This window comes from Chanodichthys erythropterus, chromosome 21 (assembly GCF_024489055.1).
Source record: "Chanodichthys erythropterus isolate Z2021 chromosome 21, ASM2448905v1, whole genome shotgun sequence".
Classification (NCBI taxonomy): Eukaryota; Metazoa; Chordata; class Actinopteri; order Cypriniformes; family Xenocyprididae; genus Chanodichthys; species Chanodichthys erythropterus.
Window position 1 is genome coordinate 6,450,319 of NC_090241.1, and position 18,276 is coordinate 6,468,594.

Sequence of the window (18,276 nt, forward strand, 5' to 3'; positions counted from 1 at the left end):
AGATCATGTGACACTGAAGACTGGAGTAATGATGCTGAAAATTCATCTTTGCCATCAACAAGAATAAATTTGATTTTAAAATAAACAATTTATAATAAACAGTTATTTTACAATATTACTGTTTTTACTGTAGTTTTGATAAAATAAATGCAGCCTTGGTGCAGAAGCATATAAGAGATGTCTTTAAAAATATTACTAAATCTTACTGACCCCAAACTTTAGAACGGCAGTGTAAACATACAGGTGCTGGTCATATAATTAGAATATCATCAAAAAGTTGATTTACTTCACTAATTCCATTTAAAAAGTGAAATTTGTATATTATATTCATTCATTACACATGACATATTTTTAAATGTTTATTTCTTTTAATTTTGATTATTATAACTGACAACTTAGGAAAATCCCAAGAGTATCTCAGAAAATTAGAATATTACTTAAGACCAATACAAAGAAAGGATTTTTAGAAATATTGGCCAACTGAAAAGTATGAACATGAAAAGTATGAGCATGTATGAGCAGCTTTCCTGTAGCTCAGTGGTTAGAGCATGGCACTAGCAATGCCAAGGTCATGGGTTCAATCCCAGGGATTGCACATGCTCAGATACAAATGTATAGTATAATGCAATGTAAGTCGCTTTGGATAAAAGCGTCTGCCAAATGCATAAATGTAAATGTAAATGTAAGCATGTACAGCACTCAATACTTAGTTGGGGCTCCTTTTGCCTGAATTACTGCAGCAATGCGGCGTGGCATGGAGTCGATCAGTCTGTGGCACTGCTCAGGTGTTATGAGAGCCCAGGTTGCTCTGATAGTGGCCTTCAGCTCTTCTGCATTGTTGGGTCTGGCATATCGCATCTTCCTCTTCACGATAAAATCTATTGGGTTAAGGTCAGGCGAGTTTGCTGGCCAATTAAGAACAGGGATACCATGGTCCTTAAACCAGGTACTGGTAGCTTTGGCACTGTGTGCAGGTGCCAAGTCCTGTTGGAAAATGAAATCTGCATCTCCATAAAGTTGGTCAGCAGCAGGAAGCATGAAGTGCTCTAAAACTTCCTGGTATACGGCTGCGTTGACCTTGGACCTCAGAAAACACAGTGGAGCAACACCAGCAGATGACATGGCACCCCAAACCATCACTGACTGTGGAAACTTTACACTGGACCTCAAGCAATGTGGATTGTGTGCCTCTCCTTCTTCCTCCAGACTCTGGGACCATGATTTCCATAAGAAATGCAAAATTTACTTTCATCAGAGAACATAACTTTGGACCACTCAGCAGCAGTCCAGTCCTTTTTGTCTTTAGATGCTTCTGACGCTGTCTGTTGTTCAAGAGTGGTTTGACACAATGAATGCAACAGCTGAAACCCATGTCTTGCATACGTATGTGCGTAGTGGTTCTTGAAGCACTGACTCCAGCTGCAGTCCACTCTTTGTGAATCTCCCCCACATTTTTGAATGGGTTTTGTTTCACAATCCTCTCCAGGGTGCAGTTATCCCTATTGCTTGTACACTTTTTTTCTACCACATCTTTTCCTTCCCTTCGCCTCTCTATTAATGTGCTTGGAGACAGAGCTCTGTGAACAGCCAGCCTCTTTTGCAAATACAAGTTTCACTTTTTGAATGGAATTAGTGAAATACATCAACTTTTTGATGATATTCTAATTATATGACCAGCACCTGTACATACAGAATATACACAAAATAAGAAAGTAAATACATTTAAATTAACAAAATTTAAATTAGCCTGTTTAATAAGGGTAAGAGAGTGTGGGTTTTGTTTTGGTGCAAAACACTTACAAACTTAAAGGGACAGTTCACCCAAAAAATTTTAATTATCCCATGATTTACTCACCTGCAAGCAATCCTAGGTGTATATGTCCTTTCATACGAACACAATTGGAGATAGATATATTTAAAAATATCCTTGTTCCTCCAAGAGTTATAATAATCGTGAATGGGGGGCCACAATTTGAAGCAAAAAAAAAAAAGCATCCATTCATAATAAAAGTAATCCATACGGCTCCAGGGGTTAATAACGGCTTTCTGAAGAAGTGATGGGTTTTTGTACGAAAAATACCCATATTTAAAACTTTAATAACTATAACAATTAGCATTCGGCAGACGGCCGTACACAAATTAGAAATCTAAAACAATCATTTTTAAAGAGAAATGTCAGAGGATTTCGATATAAGAGAAAAGGAGTTTGAGTTTGTTGCACAGCCCTATTTGTCTGAACTGCAAGTGCCGTCTAAACTTACGCTACTCCTACATCCTTCGCATACATCGCATCAGGGGTTACTCATTTGGCTCGAATTGTGCAGTATGTGTACAGTCCGTATGGATTACTTTTATCATGGATGGAGGTACTTTTGGCTTCAAAATCCAAAAACAACCATTTCAAACCTTGGAGGACTAAGGATATTTTTAAATATATCTCTGATTGTGTTTGTCTGAAAGAAGATAGTCATATACTGTACACCTAGGATGGCTTGAGGGTGAATAAATCATGGTATCATTTTCATTTTTGGGTCAACTATCCCTTTATGGGTGAAAAAAGCTATGGATGTATAGAATATGGCCTGTTAGAAAATGTTTGTGCGTTACAGTCGCTGTAGATTTTTGTGGTTTAATATGCAGGGAATCTTTAAACCAAATATAGCTGCTCCAATTCCACAAGATTAAGTATATCTTTGAGAGTCATGAAATCCCTACTGATCCTTTCTAAGTTGCTTTCATCAATTATATTTTTGGAAAGCTGTGAAAAATTAGAAAATATAGTTTCCATCAGCCACAGTGAACAGTGAGTGTGCTGGATTGATTTGCAGAGCTGTAATTCCAGACATTATAGAAGTACTCTCTCCATCACTCCCTCTCTTTCTTTACCTTTCATTCCCCCTGGAATCTGTTTGTATGTGCGTGCTGTGTCTGATAACCAATTAGCAGCTACATCTGCAAGCATTGATGCGGCCTGGTCCTATAGCATAGAAATCCAGCTCTAGCCAACAGTAATCAATTCATACCCTCTAATCACATTTACTTCAGCTCAATGGAAATGCATTGAATCTGCTTCAAAGCATGCTGTTTCAAGAAGCACATCTAGTGTGTGTGCCTGTGTGTGTGTGTGTGTGTGTGTGTGTGTGTGTGTGTGTGTGTGTGTGTGTGTGTGTGTGTGTGTGTGTGTGTGTGTGTGTGTGTGTTTTTGTGTCAAATGGTTGTGTGAGAACATAAGTGTGGATAAGTGAGAGTCAAACATGGTTCATGTTGCTTTGTCTTGTATATGTGTTGCCAAATGCTACCAGCCAGGTCTGGGAATATATGGAGGGATTAGAAATATTACAGAGGGGGTTTATAAATCAATACCAGACTTGGAGATGAAGTGCTCGCCAGTATATTCGACAGATGAGATCTAACAAATGTATGTGGTAAGAGCGTTTTCTCTTTTTTTCTCTCTCTAAGAATTTGTAAGTGGTAATTCTTTTATGGTGCTAGTTATACACTTTCCAGACACACACACACACACACACACACACACACACACACACACACACACACACACACACACACACACACACACACACACACACACACACACACACACACACACACACACACACACACACACACACTTTCATCTTATAAACTAGCAATATGACTATATATGAAGTTCTTTGATATTCAATGTTATGAGTACAGTTTGGTACAAAAGCCTGAAACCACATCTGTGATTCACACAAAAATTACATCATGAAAATAAACATTATACCTAGAAAACAACTCATTTTGGTATTTTTATTATTATTATTATTATTATTATTTAATACAACCAAAGAAACATCTTGACATAAAATGTGCATATTATATATATATATATATATATATATATATATATATATATATATATATATATATATATATATATATATATATATATATATATATAAGCAATAAGGTACGAGAGGCTGTGCTGTATCATGAATAAGTCATGGCTGAAGGGCGTTGTTAGGCATGACGTGAAGCGGAGTGCCTGCAACCCCTTCAGCCGTGACTTATTCACGATACAGCACTAGCCTTGAGTACCTTATTGCTTTTATATAACGGTTACCACACAATACAAATATAAAAGCCAAAAATATTTATCAATGCAACTTTCATGAAGTAAATTTTTTCTAAAAGCCTTCCTTCCACCAGAAAAAATAGTCCCTGACCATGAACAACAGAAGTTACATTTTCATGCCATTAGATGGCAGCAAAGACTTTTATATTGAAAAGACTGAATTGTTCAGTCGGGAAAACTCCTTAACTGTTAAAAGGACAAGATAATACATCAGACATTTAAACAATTTATTTATTATGAACATAGGACTTACCTGAAGGAAAATGCTAAATCTGAATGAAGGTAATAAACTCGCTCACTCAACCTTTTTCTCACAATACTCTTCTGCATTATACAGTAAACTTCAATGAACAGTATCAATTGAGAACATGCAGTTTGCGTTGCTAAGAGGTGTTGCTAAGGGTGTTGTGTAGTGATACAAAGAACCGTTGGGTGAAGCATTCATAGCCGTGTTTTGGTCTTATCGTGAATAAAACACAGCTATTGACCAATCAGAATCAAGGACAGGAACTAACCATATATATATATATATATATATATATATATATATATATAGATATAGATATAGATATAGATATAGATATAGATATAGATATAGATATAGATATAGATATATATATATATATATATATATATATATATATATATATATATATATATAGATATATATATATAGATATATATAGATATATATATATAGATATATATAGATATATATAGATATATATATAGATATATATATATATATATAGATATATATATTATATATATATATAGATATATATATATATATATATACAGTAGTGGCCATAAGTCGTGTCCAGCCTAAGAAGAAATGACATCTACACACTTTATTAGAATATTATTCAAACATTTTGTAAGCATATTACATAGTTCTGCTTGGAGTCAACTGTTGTTGCATTTTTTGTGATAACGCAATGAAACATTACAAATTGTGCAAATTTTGGCCAGGCTGTCATACAAAGAAATTATAAAGGGATGCAAAAACAGGAGTGAACCAATGAAATATTAATAACTCATTATGCTGTAATCATTGTCTGCTGTATCCTGTGAGTTTTTATTATTTTTTGAAATATTTATTTTTTATAAAATAAAACCTGTAGTTTGCCTTTTTTTGACAAATTTTGTCAGATAAAAAAAACCACGTTTAGCATTTTGTTCTTCCTTCATATTTAAAAAGATATAAAATATTTTCCTCATAGTTTGAATGCTTAATCAAACTTGTAGGGTCATTAAAAACATGCATAATTAATCAGCATTATTTTAGTATTATTTATATACCATTACAGTATTTATTAATATTTTGATATTAATTTAATATTAAGTAATATTATTTTAACTAGTTTAACTTTTGGTATTTTTTGTCTTTTTGTTTTTCAAAATTATTTCTGTTTAGTAATTTTACACTTCAACTTCAAATTATTTTATTTCAATTGCCAATGCAACATTTTCAATTTTTAGACATTTCATGTTTTTCATCAAATTTGTATATTTTATTTCAGATTTATTGTAATTAACAACTATTTTGAATATTTAGTTGAAGCTAACAATAACACTGATCTTAATGTTTTTTAAAACTTAAAAAATAACAACATAATTATTCCATATCTAACAATATGGAATTAATAATTCCAAATTATTCATTGTGAGAGTTATACATCTCTAATGGTCACAATGCATCAGAGAGTTAAATTACAAAAATGATAAATAGTAACTTCTTCACTACTGGTCTCAGACATTTGGACTCCTCTGTACATGCAAACATTTCCATAAAGACGCATGCAGACATAAGAACTGGCAAGCTCAATTTTGCTAAAAAAAATAATATATCTGAGACCACACAGGCAAACAGATGGTGATATCGAAGTTCATCCAGATAGATAAATATCTCAGGCTGCAAGTACAAGAGAGGGAGAGACAAGGATAGCAGAAATCTCCGGTATTGGAGTGTCTGGCAGAACTGATAAATAAATGAACAGATAAACTGCACACACAATGCAAAGTAAACTGAAAGATACAATTGAAGTAATTATGCTTGAATAAATGAAGAATCTGTGTGCATCTATTTGTAAGTGCTTACATGAACTCTTATCAGGAATAGTGATGTATTTGCACAGATCGTTTCATTGAATGAAATGAGTCAGGGGTTGCTTTTCGTAATCATATAAAGCATCACGTGGTTTCTGACATCCTTTCGTTGCCGCTGTCGCCTTTTGCTTGCTTAGTTGGGGACACTTGACATTTGATATTCAACAGTGCTTTGATCTGCCTGCATTGACACTATTCTTTAAGAGTTGCTGACAGTTCATGATATACTGCTTACATAAAACTAGATTTTAACAGAATATTAAATGGTACTGCTGAACTGAATGCGTTTCATTACTTGGCAAATAGAGGCAGAAATCATGGATATGGTGCAAGACGTACCTGTCTCACAAATTCGAGGGTCAAAGAAACATTTCCTATAAGTTGGATGCGCTTGTCTGCATCAAACCATTTCTCTTCCAATTTCGAATGTCTCAGAAACAAATTAGTTTGTTTGTTATTGTGCCTGAATACGTCTCTATATTTGTTAAGTCCTTTAATACTTGGTATTTGATTTGCTGTGATTTGTTCGTACAAATGGCTTTCTATCCTGACTGTATTCTGAATCTGATTTATTAATAGGTGTTTTTCTGACTCTGGGAACACGTTTGGCCATGCAGACTTGAATTAAACTCACTACTTTATTAAATTTGTCTACTAACAATGTCCAGCTGTGGATAATATATACATGCACCATCTGATCCCTCATGAACAAATGTCATTTCCACCTTCTCAAATCTACGGAGCCCCTAAAGGGACATGGTGATGGGGGGGGGGGGGGGTTGTTAATGAGATGGGGAGGAAACATATATTTCAATGCTTTTGCATTCGCTCGCAAAACCTTTGCGTTCTTTGCTAAATTTTTCACATTCGCAGTTTCTCAGGGGAACACAAAACATTTGCAAGAGAATGCAAAAGCATTGACCTTTAATTTTTCCTCCCATTTCATATTTTTTCCATCACCATGTCTCTTTAGGGGCTCCGTACAAATCACCACTGATTCCGTGTTGGAAATGACAGCAATGGAAATGACATTTTTGAGACATAATAATAAACTACTTTATATTGCCAATTTTATATATCCTAATAATATTTCATACATTTTACATAATTACAACTTGATTGGAAATGTAATATTTACTATGAATTTTCTTTGTATTGTATTCTTCATACTGTACATCACATATCTCATATTTCAGTAAGACTTTACAATAAGGCTCATTTGTTAGCATTAGTTAATGTAACATGAACTAACAATGAGCAATACATTTGTTACAGTATCTGTTCATCTTTGGTAATGTTAGTTAATAAAAATCCAGCTGTCCATTGTTTTTTCATGTTAGTTCACAGTGTATTAACTTAACAAATACAACTCTTGATTTTAATAATGTATGTAGTAAATGTTGAAATCAACATTAACAAAAATTAATAAATGCTGTGCAGTTCATTATTAATTCATGTTAACTAATGTAGTTAACTAATGTTGACAAATAAACCTTATTGTAAAATGTTACCCATATTTCATATCAAGTATGCACACTGACATTGTTGTCTTTTTGGTAATGAAGTACAGTAACTTTTGTAAAACCTTATCATGGACAAAACTGTTGTTTGAGATGGAAATGATGACGAACAAAGTGATACATTTTATATAAATCATTTTCATATAATACATATTAAAATGGTTATATATTTTATATATTTCCTTATTTTTATTTTTTAGTTTAAAAAACAGTTAATACTTTTATGGCAGATTTTCATATTTTAAGTCTGTCTGGGACAGGGTTATTATTTAACTAAAACTAAAACCCTTAAAAATAATAATTCTAGAACCCTAGACTAATTCAAAATATTAATATTGATACTAAAATAATAAAGTCTACAAAAAGGTATGTGAAAAGCAGTCAAAATAAATTATGGTACACATTTTTCCCCAAGACTGTTTAAATGTGTTCTTCATATTTAAGTCATTTACATGACACCACTTTCAACTAAAAAAAAATGCTAACTTTTTGTGTTTTGGCTGTTCATTTACACATTTTGGGATTTTGGGTGGCTTAAAATGCTAACTTTTGAAAACTGCAAAGTGCAAGTTTTTGAAAATTATACCGTTATCGTCTCTGTGTAAACATCAAAAAGGTAAATTTGTGAAAACGGTGATGTCATGCGCATGCATATTATGTGTTCAATCTATAGGCGTGTAGTTTTTCTTTACAAAGTGACATCGCCAACTACTGGCCTGGCAGCAGAATACAGCGTTTTAGTCATTTTCATGGATCTGTGTGAATGGGGATCGTTTTGACAATGTTGTCGTCTGTACACGCACAGGAAAAACTTTTCTGGTTTCTAATACATTGTTGTCCTGTTAACATACCTTAAAAAGAAAAAAATTAAAAACAAGCCCTTGGTCATAACTATTCTAACTATAAAACTAAAGTCTTATATAGAGAATTTATTGTCTCACCCTTCTTTCTTTGAGAAAGCCCAGGTGTAAGTTTCCTTCTCATGTGGACAGTAAAGTTTACTCTGCTCTATGTTCTCTCTCTCTCTCTGTAGGTGTGTGTGCAACATTGATTGCTCTCACATCAGTTTTAATCCAGTTTGTGCATCAGACGGCCGTTCCTATGACAACCCCTGCCAGGTGAAAGAGGTGTCATGTCAGAAGCAGGAGAGGATTGAGGTCAAATACCTCGGACATTGTAAGGGTCAGTTTCAACTCTCAATTTATTCAACACAAATGTGTTCACCTCTGCTCCAGCCCGAGAGTCTAATCACTTTCATTCTGCTCATGATCTGAGGAGGCTATAAGGAAAGTTACTCTTCACACACCATCTCTCTCTCACACACACGTGCACTTACACACACACACATACGTATATATATATATATTATATATATATATATATATATATATATATATATATATATATATATATATCAAATACTGTTCTTTTGAACTTTCTATTAATCAAACAACCCTAAAAAATGCATTGTAGTTTGCATAAAAATATTTATAAATCAGCATATTAGAATGATTTCTGAAGGATCATGTGACACTGAAGACTGGAGTAATGATGCTAAAAATTCAGCTTTACATCACAGGAATAAATGTTGTTTTAAAATGTATTCAAATAAAAAACTTTTAATTTGCAATAATGTTCACAGTATTACTGTTTTGTATGATATTTTTGATCAAATAAATATAGCTTTGTTGAGCTTAAGAGACTTTTTACAAAAACAAAAAAATCTTACCAATTGAGAAGTAGTATAGGTTAATGTTTTTTTGTCTTTTTTAAAACACATTGCATTTTTGTACATTAACTTTCCCATTTTGGGAAAGAAATCAAAATAATGTTTATCAAAGATTTTTGTACAGCAGTGCTTCATGTTAACAATGTTTCTCACTCAGATGTTAATTAAATTCTGACCTACTCAGATTGAAAATTACTTTGCTTTTGTTCCATTTATAGATAAATTAGAAGAAATTTTCACCTTCAGTAAATTAGTCTGGCTACTATTAATTTCAAATTCACTAAAAGTGTAGATAAATCAAACTGCACCAAACATAAACGTTCTAAAACAGCTCTAAAAACAGTGTCGCTGCTCTCCTGTGATAAACAGAGCGGTGTGAAGGAGCATATATTGAAACCAGTAAGTCTCTGGAGAACTAGCCTGCTTTATGTGTCCTCAACAGGCCACCATACCCTGATACCTCCCAGTGTGTGTGACAGCTTGACTGAGTGGAGTGACCTGCTTCACAGACAGTGTCAGGAGAGAGTCTGAGAGTGAGAAGAAAAGAAAGGAAGAAAGATTATGATTAATTGAGTAAACAGAGGAGGGTGTGGTGTCACTGCTGTAGCATTGATCCCTCCATTGACTTACACGGATACCCTTCAAATGCTCTCTTGCACGCACACACACACACTTTACTACTCACCATATATAGACAATTTTGTACTCTCTTAAAAAAGTCTTTTGAAAGGCTACCTCATCTAAAAATGAAGATTCTGTCATCATTTAGTCACCCTCTTTGTGCAAAGTCTAATTATTTTAGAGCGGTCTATGAGGAACAGACTGAAATCAAAGATCAAATTATTTGCTGAACCCTTTCCTTTCGCCACAGTTCTCAAATTTCATTCACATTCACATATTGGTGCTGCAGGAATGAGTCCAAAACCGGGAAATTAGCATTTTTGAACTTCGGTTCTATCTTCACAAAGTTAATGGGGTTTTGGTTGAAAGCCTGAAATCTGTGGTTAACAGAAGCTTATGTTTTATTCTACAACATAAAATATATAGGTAATACTCCACCTCTTACATGTCTTAAAAAAAAAGGTGGTTGCTAACAAGCGGCTAAATGGGACTACATACAGAGGTTGTCGGGGACATCAAACAAACAGGTAAACTCACTAGATCCTCATTGTGTTTATATGGACCTGCAAAACATTCTAACTCAACATTCCAACTTGTATATTTTAAATAAAGACTGAAAAAGTTGTCAAAAGCTTAGTGGTGGTGATGTTTAAGTCATGTAAGGATTGTTTAAAGCCTCTATATATAGCTTTTTACTTCGGGCACTTGAATCTATGCTCCAGGATTCATAAAAGTTGTGTTCGTTTGTCACAAAAAGTGTAAAATCCTACTAGATTTTGGTTGATGGAACCAGGGTTATGCTAACTTTCAGGTTGGCTTACAAAAATATGTCATCCCTGCAGCACTCTGGCCCTGTTTAAACCTGGTATTAAGATGCGTTTTGGTCGATCGGATCATAAGTGGATGATGGTAACACATTCCCGTTTACACCTGGTGTTTTAAATCTGTCTCTTTTGTCCACTTTACTCTATGGGCGGGTAAATATATGGCTTCTTCTGAAGTTTTGATTTAATAGGAGAAATAACTACGACATATGAACGTGACCGGAGACGATGGGAAAACATACCAATAGCACGGTAAGAACACCGGTAAGTGCATATTAGAAAACAGAAATATTTAGAGAACATTGTGCTTAGAACTTTTTCATCTTCAAACCAAACACATGCCTTCAGCCGGCAAAGTTTACATCCCGTCTGGCTACAGTGCTTCCCATAATGTTTATTTTGTCAGAAGGCGGAGAGTAGGCAGTTTTTAATCGGCTGTTCGAACACTTTCAACTACCTCTGGAAGTGGTCAAAAGTGGACAAGCTTAAAACGTTTTACACCCCGTTTATTTATTTACACCTTTATTTAGTTTTATCCACTTGTGATCCGACCAAAACGCATCTTAAAGGTGCCGTAGAACGTCTTTTCAAAAGATGTAATATAAGTCTAATGTGCCCCCTGAATGTGTCTGTGAAGTTTCAGCTCAAAATACCCCATATATTTTTTTTTAATTCATTTTTTTAACTGCCTATTTTGGGGCATCATTAAATATGAGCCGATTTAGGCTGCTGCCCCTTTAATTCTCGTGCTCCCTCGCCCCCCGGAGCTCGTGCTTGCTTTTAACAGCATAAACAAAGTTCACACAGCTAATATAACCCTCAAAATGGATCTTTACAAAGTGTTCGTCATGCAGCATGTCTAATTGCGTAAGTATGGTATTTATCTGGATGTTTACATTTGATTCTGAATGAGTTTGAATTTTTAATTCTAGGGCACCTTTAATACCAGATGAACAGGGCCTCTGTCACAGGTCTTGTAAGAGGACGGGGAAAAGTTTGATTGATTGATTGATTGATTGATTGATTGATTGATTGATTGATTGATTGATTGATTGATTGATTGATTGATTGATTGATTTGCTAAATATGCATCTCTTTATAAAACTAAAATTGTTATTTTAAATGAGTTAATTTTAAAAGAATTGGAAATGGTAAAGGAAATCAGCCAGCAACCAGCCATACATGTCAACCAGCATACATGGGAACTCCTTCAGTAATATATATATTTATTATTTATTTAAATATAAGAGCATCAAAAATATGTGTAATTGTGCAAATTTGAAAATAAAGTGAACCTTTTGGATTCTTATGCATGTTTTAAAGGAAAAGCTTTTTCTCAAAAACAAAATCAAATGTGTGGCTTTAACAATCTGAGTCACTTGCCAAATTTTCTGGTAGACTGCAAAAAAATAGCTTGATTTGGCTGGTGGTGGGTGTCAATTTGTCACCGCGCAAACCACTTGTCATGTTTGCAGCGGTTCTTTTGATCTTTTTTATGTTATGACAATTTTTACGCCACTTTGATGATCTCATCAAGGCCACCACGAACCAGCCCTTTACAACAACTGACCTGACAAACATAAACATGGTTGCAGAATTACAAAAGTCTTCCCCTCCTTCTCTCTCTCTCTCTCTCTCTCTCTCTCTCTCTGGGTGTGTTTAGAAGAGAAAGACCAGGTGAGCGAGGTACCGTGGGGTCTTTATATCCCCTGTCCAGAGCGTTACAAGAACTACTGTGTCCATGGAGAATGCGAGTATCCTAGCAACCTCTCGCCCCCCACCTGCAGGTAACCACACCACACGACACATACAACATATGAAACTCTTCCTTCTTCCTCACCCACAGACTCTTTAAAGGACAGTGTGAGATTGATTTTGGAGAAGCGGTAAGAAGACAAAAGCAGGGGAGAAAACGAGGAATGAGAGATGTGAAAATGAAAGATGTGAAGGAAAAAGTGTGAAGGAAGGAGAAAAAGAGAACAGATATTGTGTATGCGCCTGGAAGATGAGTCATTCCTACCAGCTGTGTGTGTGTGAGACGGCTGGCAGGTGTCCCTTTAACCGCCTCCTCTGAGAGGTCGAGGCTCTAATTAAACAAGACTATGTTTTTCCCAGTGTGCACCAGTTCCCTGCTGCACACTCACTCCCACACACACACACACTTCCACTGCTTTTTTGCACCTATAAACACTGAATGCCTAGTAATTATCCACAAACAGTGGCATCAACATCCTACTGCCATGTGTTTATACACACGCTCTTTCACTGCCCTCTTTCATCACATCGACACACACGCTACCCGATGTCATGGGGTCTGCTGAAATAGTCTATTAATTATGCCCATCTTGTCTTTACTTTAAACTCTAACATCATTTTGTCTTCTGTGTGTGTGTTTTCTAGTTGTCATTCGGGCTTCATTGGGCCGCAGTGTGACAGGAAGGACTATAATGTGATGTATGTGGTACCTGGTTCGGGAAAACTGCGTTACGTTCTGATCGCATCCATCATTGGAGCTCTGCAGGTGGCCATTATCTGCCTTGTAGTGCTTTGCATCACACGGTGAGTTTAGTTTTCTCTAATCACTCAAACTTCACAAATGCACGGTCATGTTTTTCTCATGTTGGTCCTATGCAGCTGGGAAAAAAATCAAAACAGTTATGGAGAATAAAGGTGTGGTCACACTGCACTTTTCTTCCTATTGACTTCCATTCATACGCATGCGTCCGACCGGAAATGCAAGCGCGTGGGAAAAGTTTTGCATTTCGCTGCGTTTCAAAGTTCAAGTTTGGTAAAACTCTGACCTACGAATTTGCATCACCTGAAGACGTGCAACCTAGAGTTGTCAAAAGTACCAACTTCGGTACCAAGTCGGTACTGAAATTTAAAAAATGTGATGCTTTGAGCACTGCTGAGTGGATTCGTAAACGCCTCTGATTGGCCATTGTGTTTACACACTTACGTCTGTGATTGGCTTCCATGATCAATGCTTCTAGTCATCAATGACGCTCTTCACCGAGCACTTACACAGATACACATGGGAGAGTTCGAAAGCAGGTGTCTATCATGGACCAGTCCACATATAGATGCCTGCTTTCAAACGCTCCCGCTCCCGTTTCAAATTCAAACACTTCCATGTGCTTTCAAACGCTCCCGTGCATTGATCATTGTAGCCAATCACAGACACATCCAATAAGCACGTGAACACAATGGCCAATCAGAGATGTTTATGAATCTGCTCAACAGTGCTCAAAGTGTTTTTGAAATTTTTAAAATTTCAGTATCAACTTGGTACCGAAGTCGGTACTTTTGACAACTCGAGTGTGACCAGTAGATGTCATGGCATGACCTCTTGGCTGAATTAAAAGAATTATTTTTTTGCAGTAAAGTTGAGTAGGTTGTATATTTTTACATTTTGCATGTATTACTACATATTATATGTTGAATTCACGTTTATAAAAAAAAAGACGGTGTAGACCGTGATGTCATATCAGAACGTTGCAGCATCCGATGAAGTTTTGCATGTTCAAAGTCTAGTGTGACCGCGGCTTAAGTCAGGAATGACAGGATTTCGACTGGAGTCCATCCACATGTGCATTTTTTTAGTGTGGAACTAAAGCTGTAAAAAATTGTGTAGAAATATGCAGAAACGGTTATTTCACAAGAGTATTAATTAAACAATTCACAGTGATAATTAAAAATAAACAGCATTTCAGTTACTAGGAATCACAGCAGCACAATATGGAAGGCCAAAGAGGTCACACACTATTATTTTTTGTCTTCGATTTTGTGATCTCCATAAACAAGTTATTTGAGTTTCAATTTCAAAATAACACTAATGTATGGGCTCTAGATAACAATGCTATTACATTTATTAATTACATATTTATATTTCATTATGTATAAATAAAGTTTATAAGAATAAATGTTGCTAAATCTCTATTCTCCTATAAAAATTTAATTCTTTGAGTTGGATTGGACTTCTCTCTTTTGGAGATAGATAACCATATATACAACCATTCAAAAGTTTGGGGTCAGCTTTTTTTCCCGTTGTTTTTTGAAAGAAAGTAAAAAAAAAATTCCAAAAGGATGCGTTAAACTGGTCACAAGTGACAGTAAAGTCATTTATAAGGTTACAAATTATTTACATTTCCAATAAATTATTTTCTTTTGAACTTTATATTCAAAAAGAATCCTGCAAAAAATATTTAGCGTTAGTCAGCGTGTTATGTAGTCCACACTCTGCAGCACCAGCATCAGAAGCAGATGACAAGGTGTGTGTATTTATCGATAGATTATGATATCTGCATCAGTGCAGGTCTTTGTCATAAATGCTGTTACACAATCGGATGTGGGAGCGATACAAAACGGTTTTTCGCTGCGTTCACCCCTCACACAGTTGTTTTCCTGCAGCGAAAATGGAATAATACTTTCCAAAGTGTTATTTTCATTTGAAAATTTAAATTTTAAAATAAAACATACTATTGTGGATGCGGCATTAGATTAACATTGTGCAAAGAAAAGATTAAAGACACAATAAATCACACTGTAGAAATGGTTTGTTTGTGTAACTGGGACCTATTATGCCCAATTTTTTTTTAAAAAGTCTCTGATGTCCCCAGAGTGTGCATTTTAAGTTTTAGCTCAAAATACCCCACAGATAATTTTTTATAGCATGTAAAAATTGCCACTTTTTGGGTTTGAGCAAAAACGCGCCGTTTCAGTGCGTGCCCTTTAAATGCAAATGAGTTGCTGTGCTCAGCCTAAGAGGGCGGAGCTTCAAGAGCTCATTCTTCGGTGTCAGGATTCAGTCAGGATGCACTATAATGTCAGAAACTGCGAATATATGCTGCATGGAGATAGAACAGGTATAGTTTAGTTTAATTACGGTTATAACTTATATTGTCTTCTTGTTTTTATCCACTATATTACTACAAGCCTTCACACAAAAGATGAAGCAACAGTTTTCACTGTAAAATCTCTGTAAGAGCTTAATAAAACACACTGAAAGTGTGCATTAAAATAAATCTCTCTCTCTCCCTTGCATTATCATCAAGATACACAGCGAAGTACACAGAAACACTTGTAACAACTAACAGTAAACAAATATATAAAGACCTTATGCCTTTTCGGGTGGTGCTTAATAAACTGGTAAACTTTATATCCGTAAATCAACTCAGATGAACTGTAATAAAGTGCTCTCACCTTCATTACTGCCTTATCCAGTGTCATTCTGGAGACTGTAAGCTGGATCACAAACAGTTTACTGATCTATCCTTGAGTCTCAGATTTAGGGAGTAAATGGAGAGAGTTATGTGGATTAATCCATCCAGCAACAGAACACCTAAAACGCTTGGGAGTTGTTCTCGTCAGTGCAGTAATGGCGGACTGTGTACTCGCTGTGTACTCGCTCAGGGTGGTTCGATGTTAAAACAATATTGTTTGTCAACATTCGTGGGTGTGGCCTGTGGCTAATGTGATGTCACACTGCCAGGGATCTGGAAACGGCTTGTTCTGAGACACTGCTTATGATTTATGGGGATTAAAAAAAAAAAAGGAGTGGGTGGATTGTTATCACTATAGGGTGGTTGTGTACACACACTGCCAACACACATTTATCTCCAAACACCATGCAAAAGTGAATTTTGCATAATAGGTCACCTTTAAAGTAAGTAGCCCAACCTGGTTGCCTTAAAATTTTCAAAAAGAGTTCATTTAATCAAAAAACTTTAGGTGATACAAAGAAAGAGATTAGTTTATTCAACAGAAACTCAAAATATTATGTTATCTGAACAACATTTGTGAATCTAAGCTGATCTAACAACAGATTTGTAAAAAGTAAAAAAAAAAGTTCATTTGTAAAAAATTTTTACAGTGCCATGACAGACAGCACTCAGTCAATTAACTCATTTAAATTGCTTATCAGAATGAATGACAGAGACAGAGAAACGTGGAGTTATTTCATTCTACTAAAAAATGAGCTGGTTGTGACACATTTATTAGCCTTAGCGTAAAGGGATTTGTGGTTTTTGATGTAACTTTGAAGTACAGAAGTGGCAAATTGAGAGATTCACATGCTGTTTTTTTTTATTAAATAGAAAACAACAAAGGAATGGTTTAATATAGAGCAGATTAAAAATACTGCCAATCTAGACAATTACAGTAATATAAGGTTTGTCTATATTCTAAATAAATATTAAAGGATTAGTTCACTTTAAAATGAAAATTACCCCAAGATTTCCTCACCCTGAAGTCATCCTACGTGTATATGACTTTCTTGCATCCATCCATCATAAACATACTCCACACAGCTCCAGGGGTTAATAGGCGTCTGTGAAAAAAAAAAAAAAAAACTAAAATATCTACCTTCTGCCAGATCTTCCGTATTCAAATTAAGGAAAAAACAGAACTGGCATCATGTCAGTTAAGCTTTTTCCGTAAGTTGAATAGGGAAGGCGTAGGATGTAACGTAAGCTTTTTGAACTGTGAGAGGCATTGTGCTTTCTTCCTAAGTTGAATACGGAAGGCGGTCTGGTGGAAGCAATATGTTTTACTTCATAACTTGTTAAATATGGATTTTTTTACACAAATGCATTGCTTCGCTTCAGAAGGCCTTTATTGATAAACAGCTTTGCTGATTATAATGGGATTGGAGTGTTCTAGTATTGTTGCATTGCACAGTGCCTGTGTATAATTTATTCAAAATTCAACAGCTTTGTTTTTTCCTGCTGCTGAGAAGGACAGTGATTTTCTTGATTGTCTGATTGATTCAGTAACAGTTCTCAGCTTGATCTAGATGCGAAGCCTATAATAAATAAATAACAGTTGCCTAACACAAAGTAAGTTTATAAACGTAAACCATGGAATCAGAATAACTGTGATTGCAATATCCAGAGAAATGATCAAAAATTATGATTGATCATGAAACCTGACATACACGTGCAGAGTCATGAACAGATGTGAAGTGAAAGATGCTGGGGTCTCAGGTTGATCGGGAGTGCACAGTGTACTCCGCAGTGCCCTCCTTCACCTTACAGCCCGCAACCGGTTTCTATGGCAACACACTTTCTAACTGCAGCAGTGACTTAGGATGTCTTCCTCTTATCTGTCTCCTCTTGCTTTCTCACTCTTTAATTTTCTCAAGTCCTGTCTTTCACTGTCTTTCTCTCTCTGTCTTTCTGTCTAGCTAATCAAAGATGCTCAGACTGAAGCATGTTTAATCAAACACACTCCTGCAAGGGCGCAGAGCTGCCGTAGTGATTAGGTGATTGTAATGATTCTCTGACGCCGCATTGCATGCAGAGTGTGAGAGCTACGGGAAGGTAGCAAAAGTAATGGTTCAAAGAAATTGTAATAGAG

General features: G+C 35.4%; 1 protein-coding gene and 1 long non-coding RNA gene across 2 annotated transcripts in view; one reads left to right on the plus strand and one right to left on the minus strand.

Annotated features, from left to right (window-relative positions):
• The window catches only part of tmeff2b (transmembrane protein with EGF-like and two follistatin-like domains 2b), an 81,530-nt gene that overhangs the window by 58,900 nt on the left and 4,354 nt on the right, over positions 1-18,276 (plus strand). Inside the window, exons 6-8 of the mRNA XM_067373926.1 lie at positions 8,780-8,928; positions 12,584-12,707; positions 13,321-13,479. Coding sequence (XP_067230027.1) covers positions 8,780-8,928; positions 12,584-12,707; positions 13,321-13,479 — 432 coding nt within the window. The remainder of the gene's footprint in view (positions 1-8,779; positions 8,929-12,583; positions 12,708-13,320; positions 13,480-18,276) is intronic.
• The window catches only part of LOC137011229 (uncharacterized), a 52,841-nt gene continuing 51,441 nt past the window's right edge, over positions 16,877-18,276 (minus strand). Inside the window, exon 5 of the long non-coding RNA XR_010893456.1 lies at positions 16,877-17,248. This is a non-coding gene — a long non-coding RNA (uncharacterized lncRNA). The remainder of the gene's footprint in view (positions 17,249-18,276) is intronic.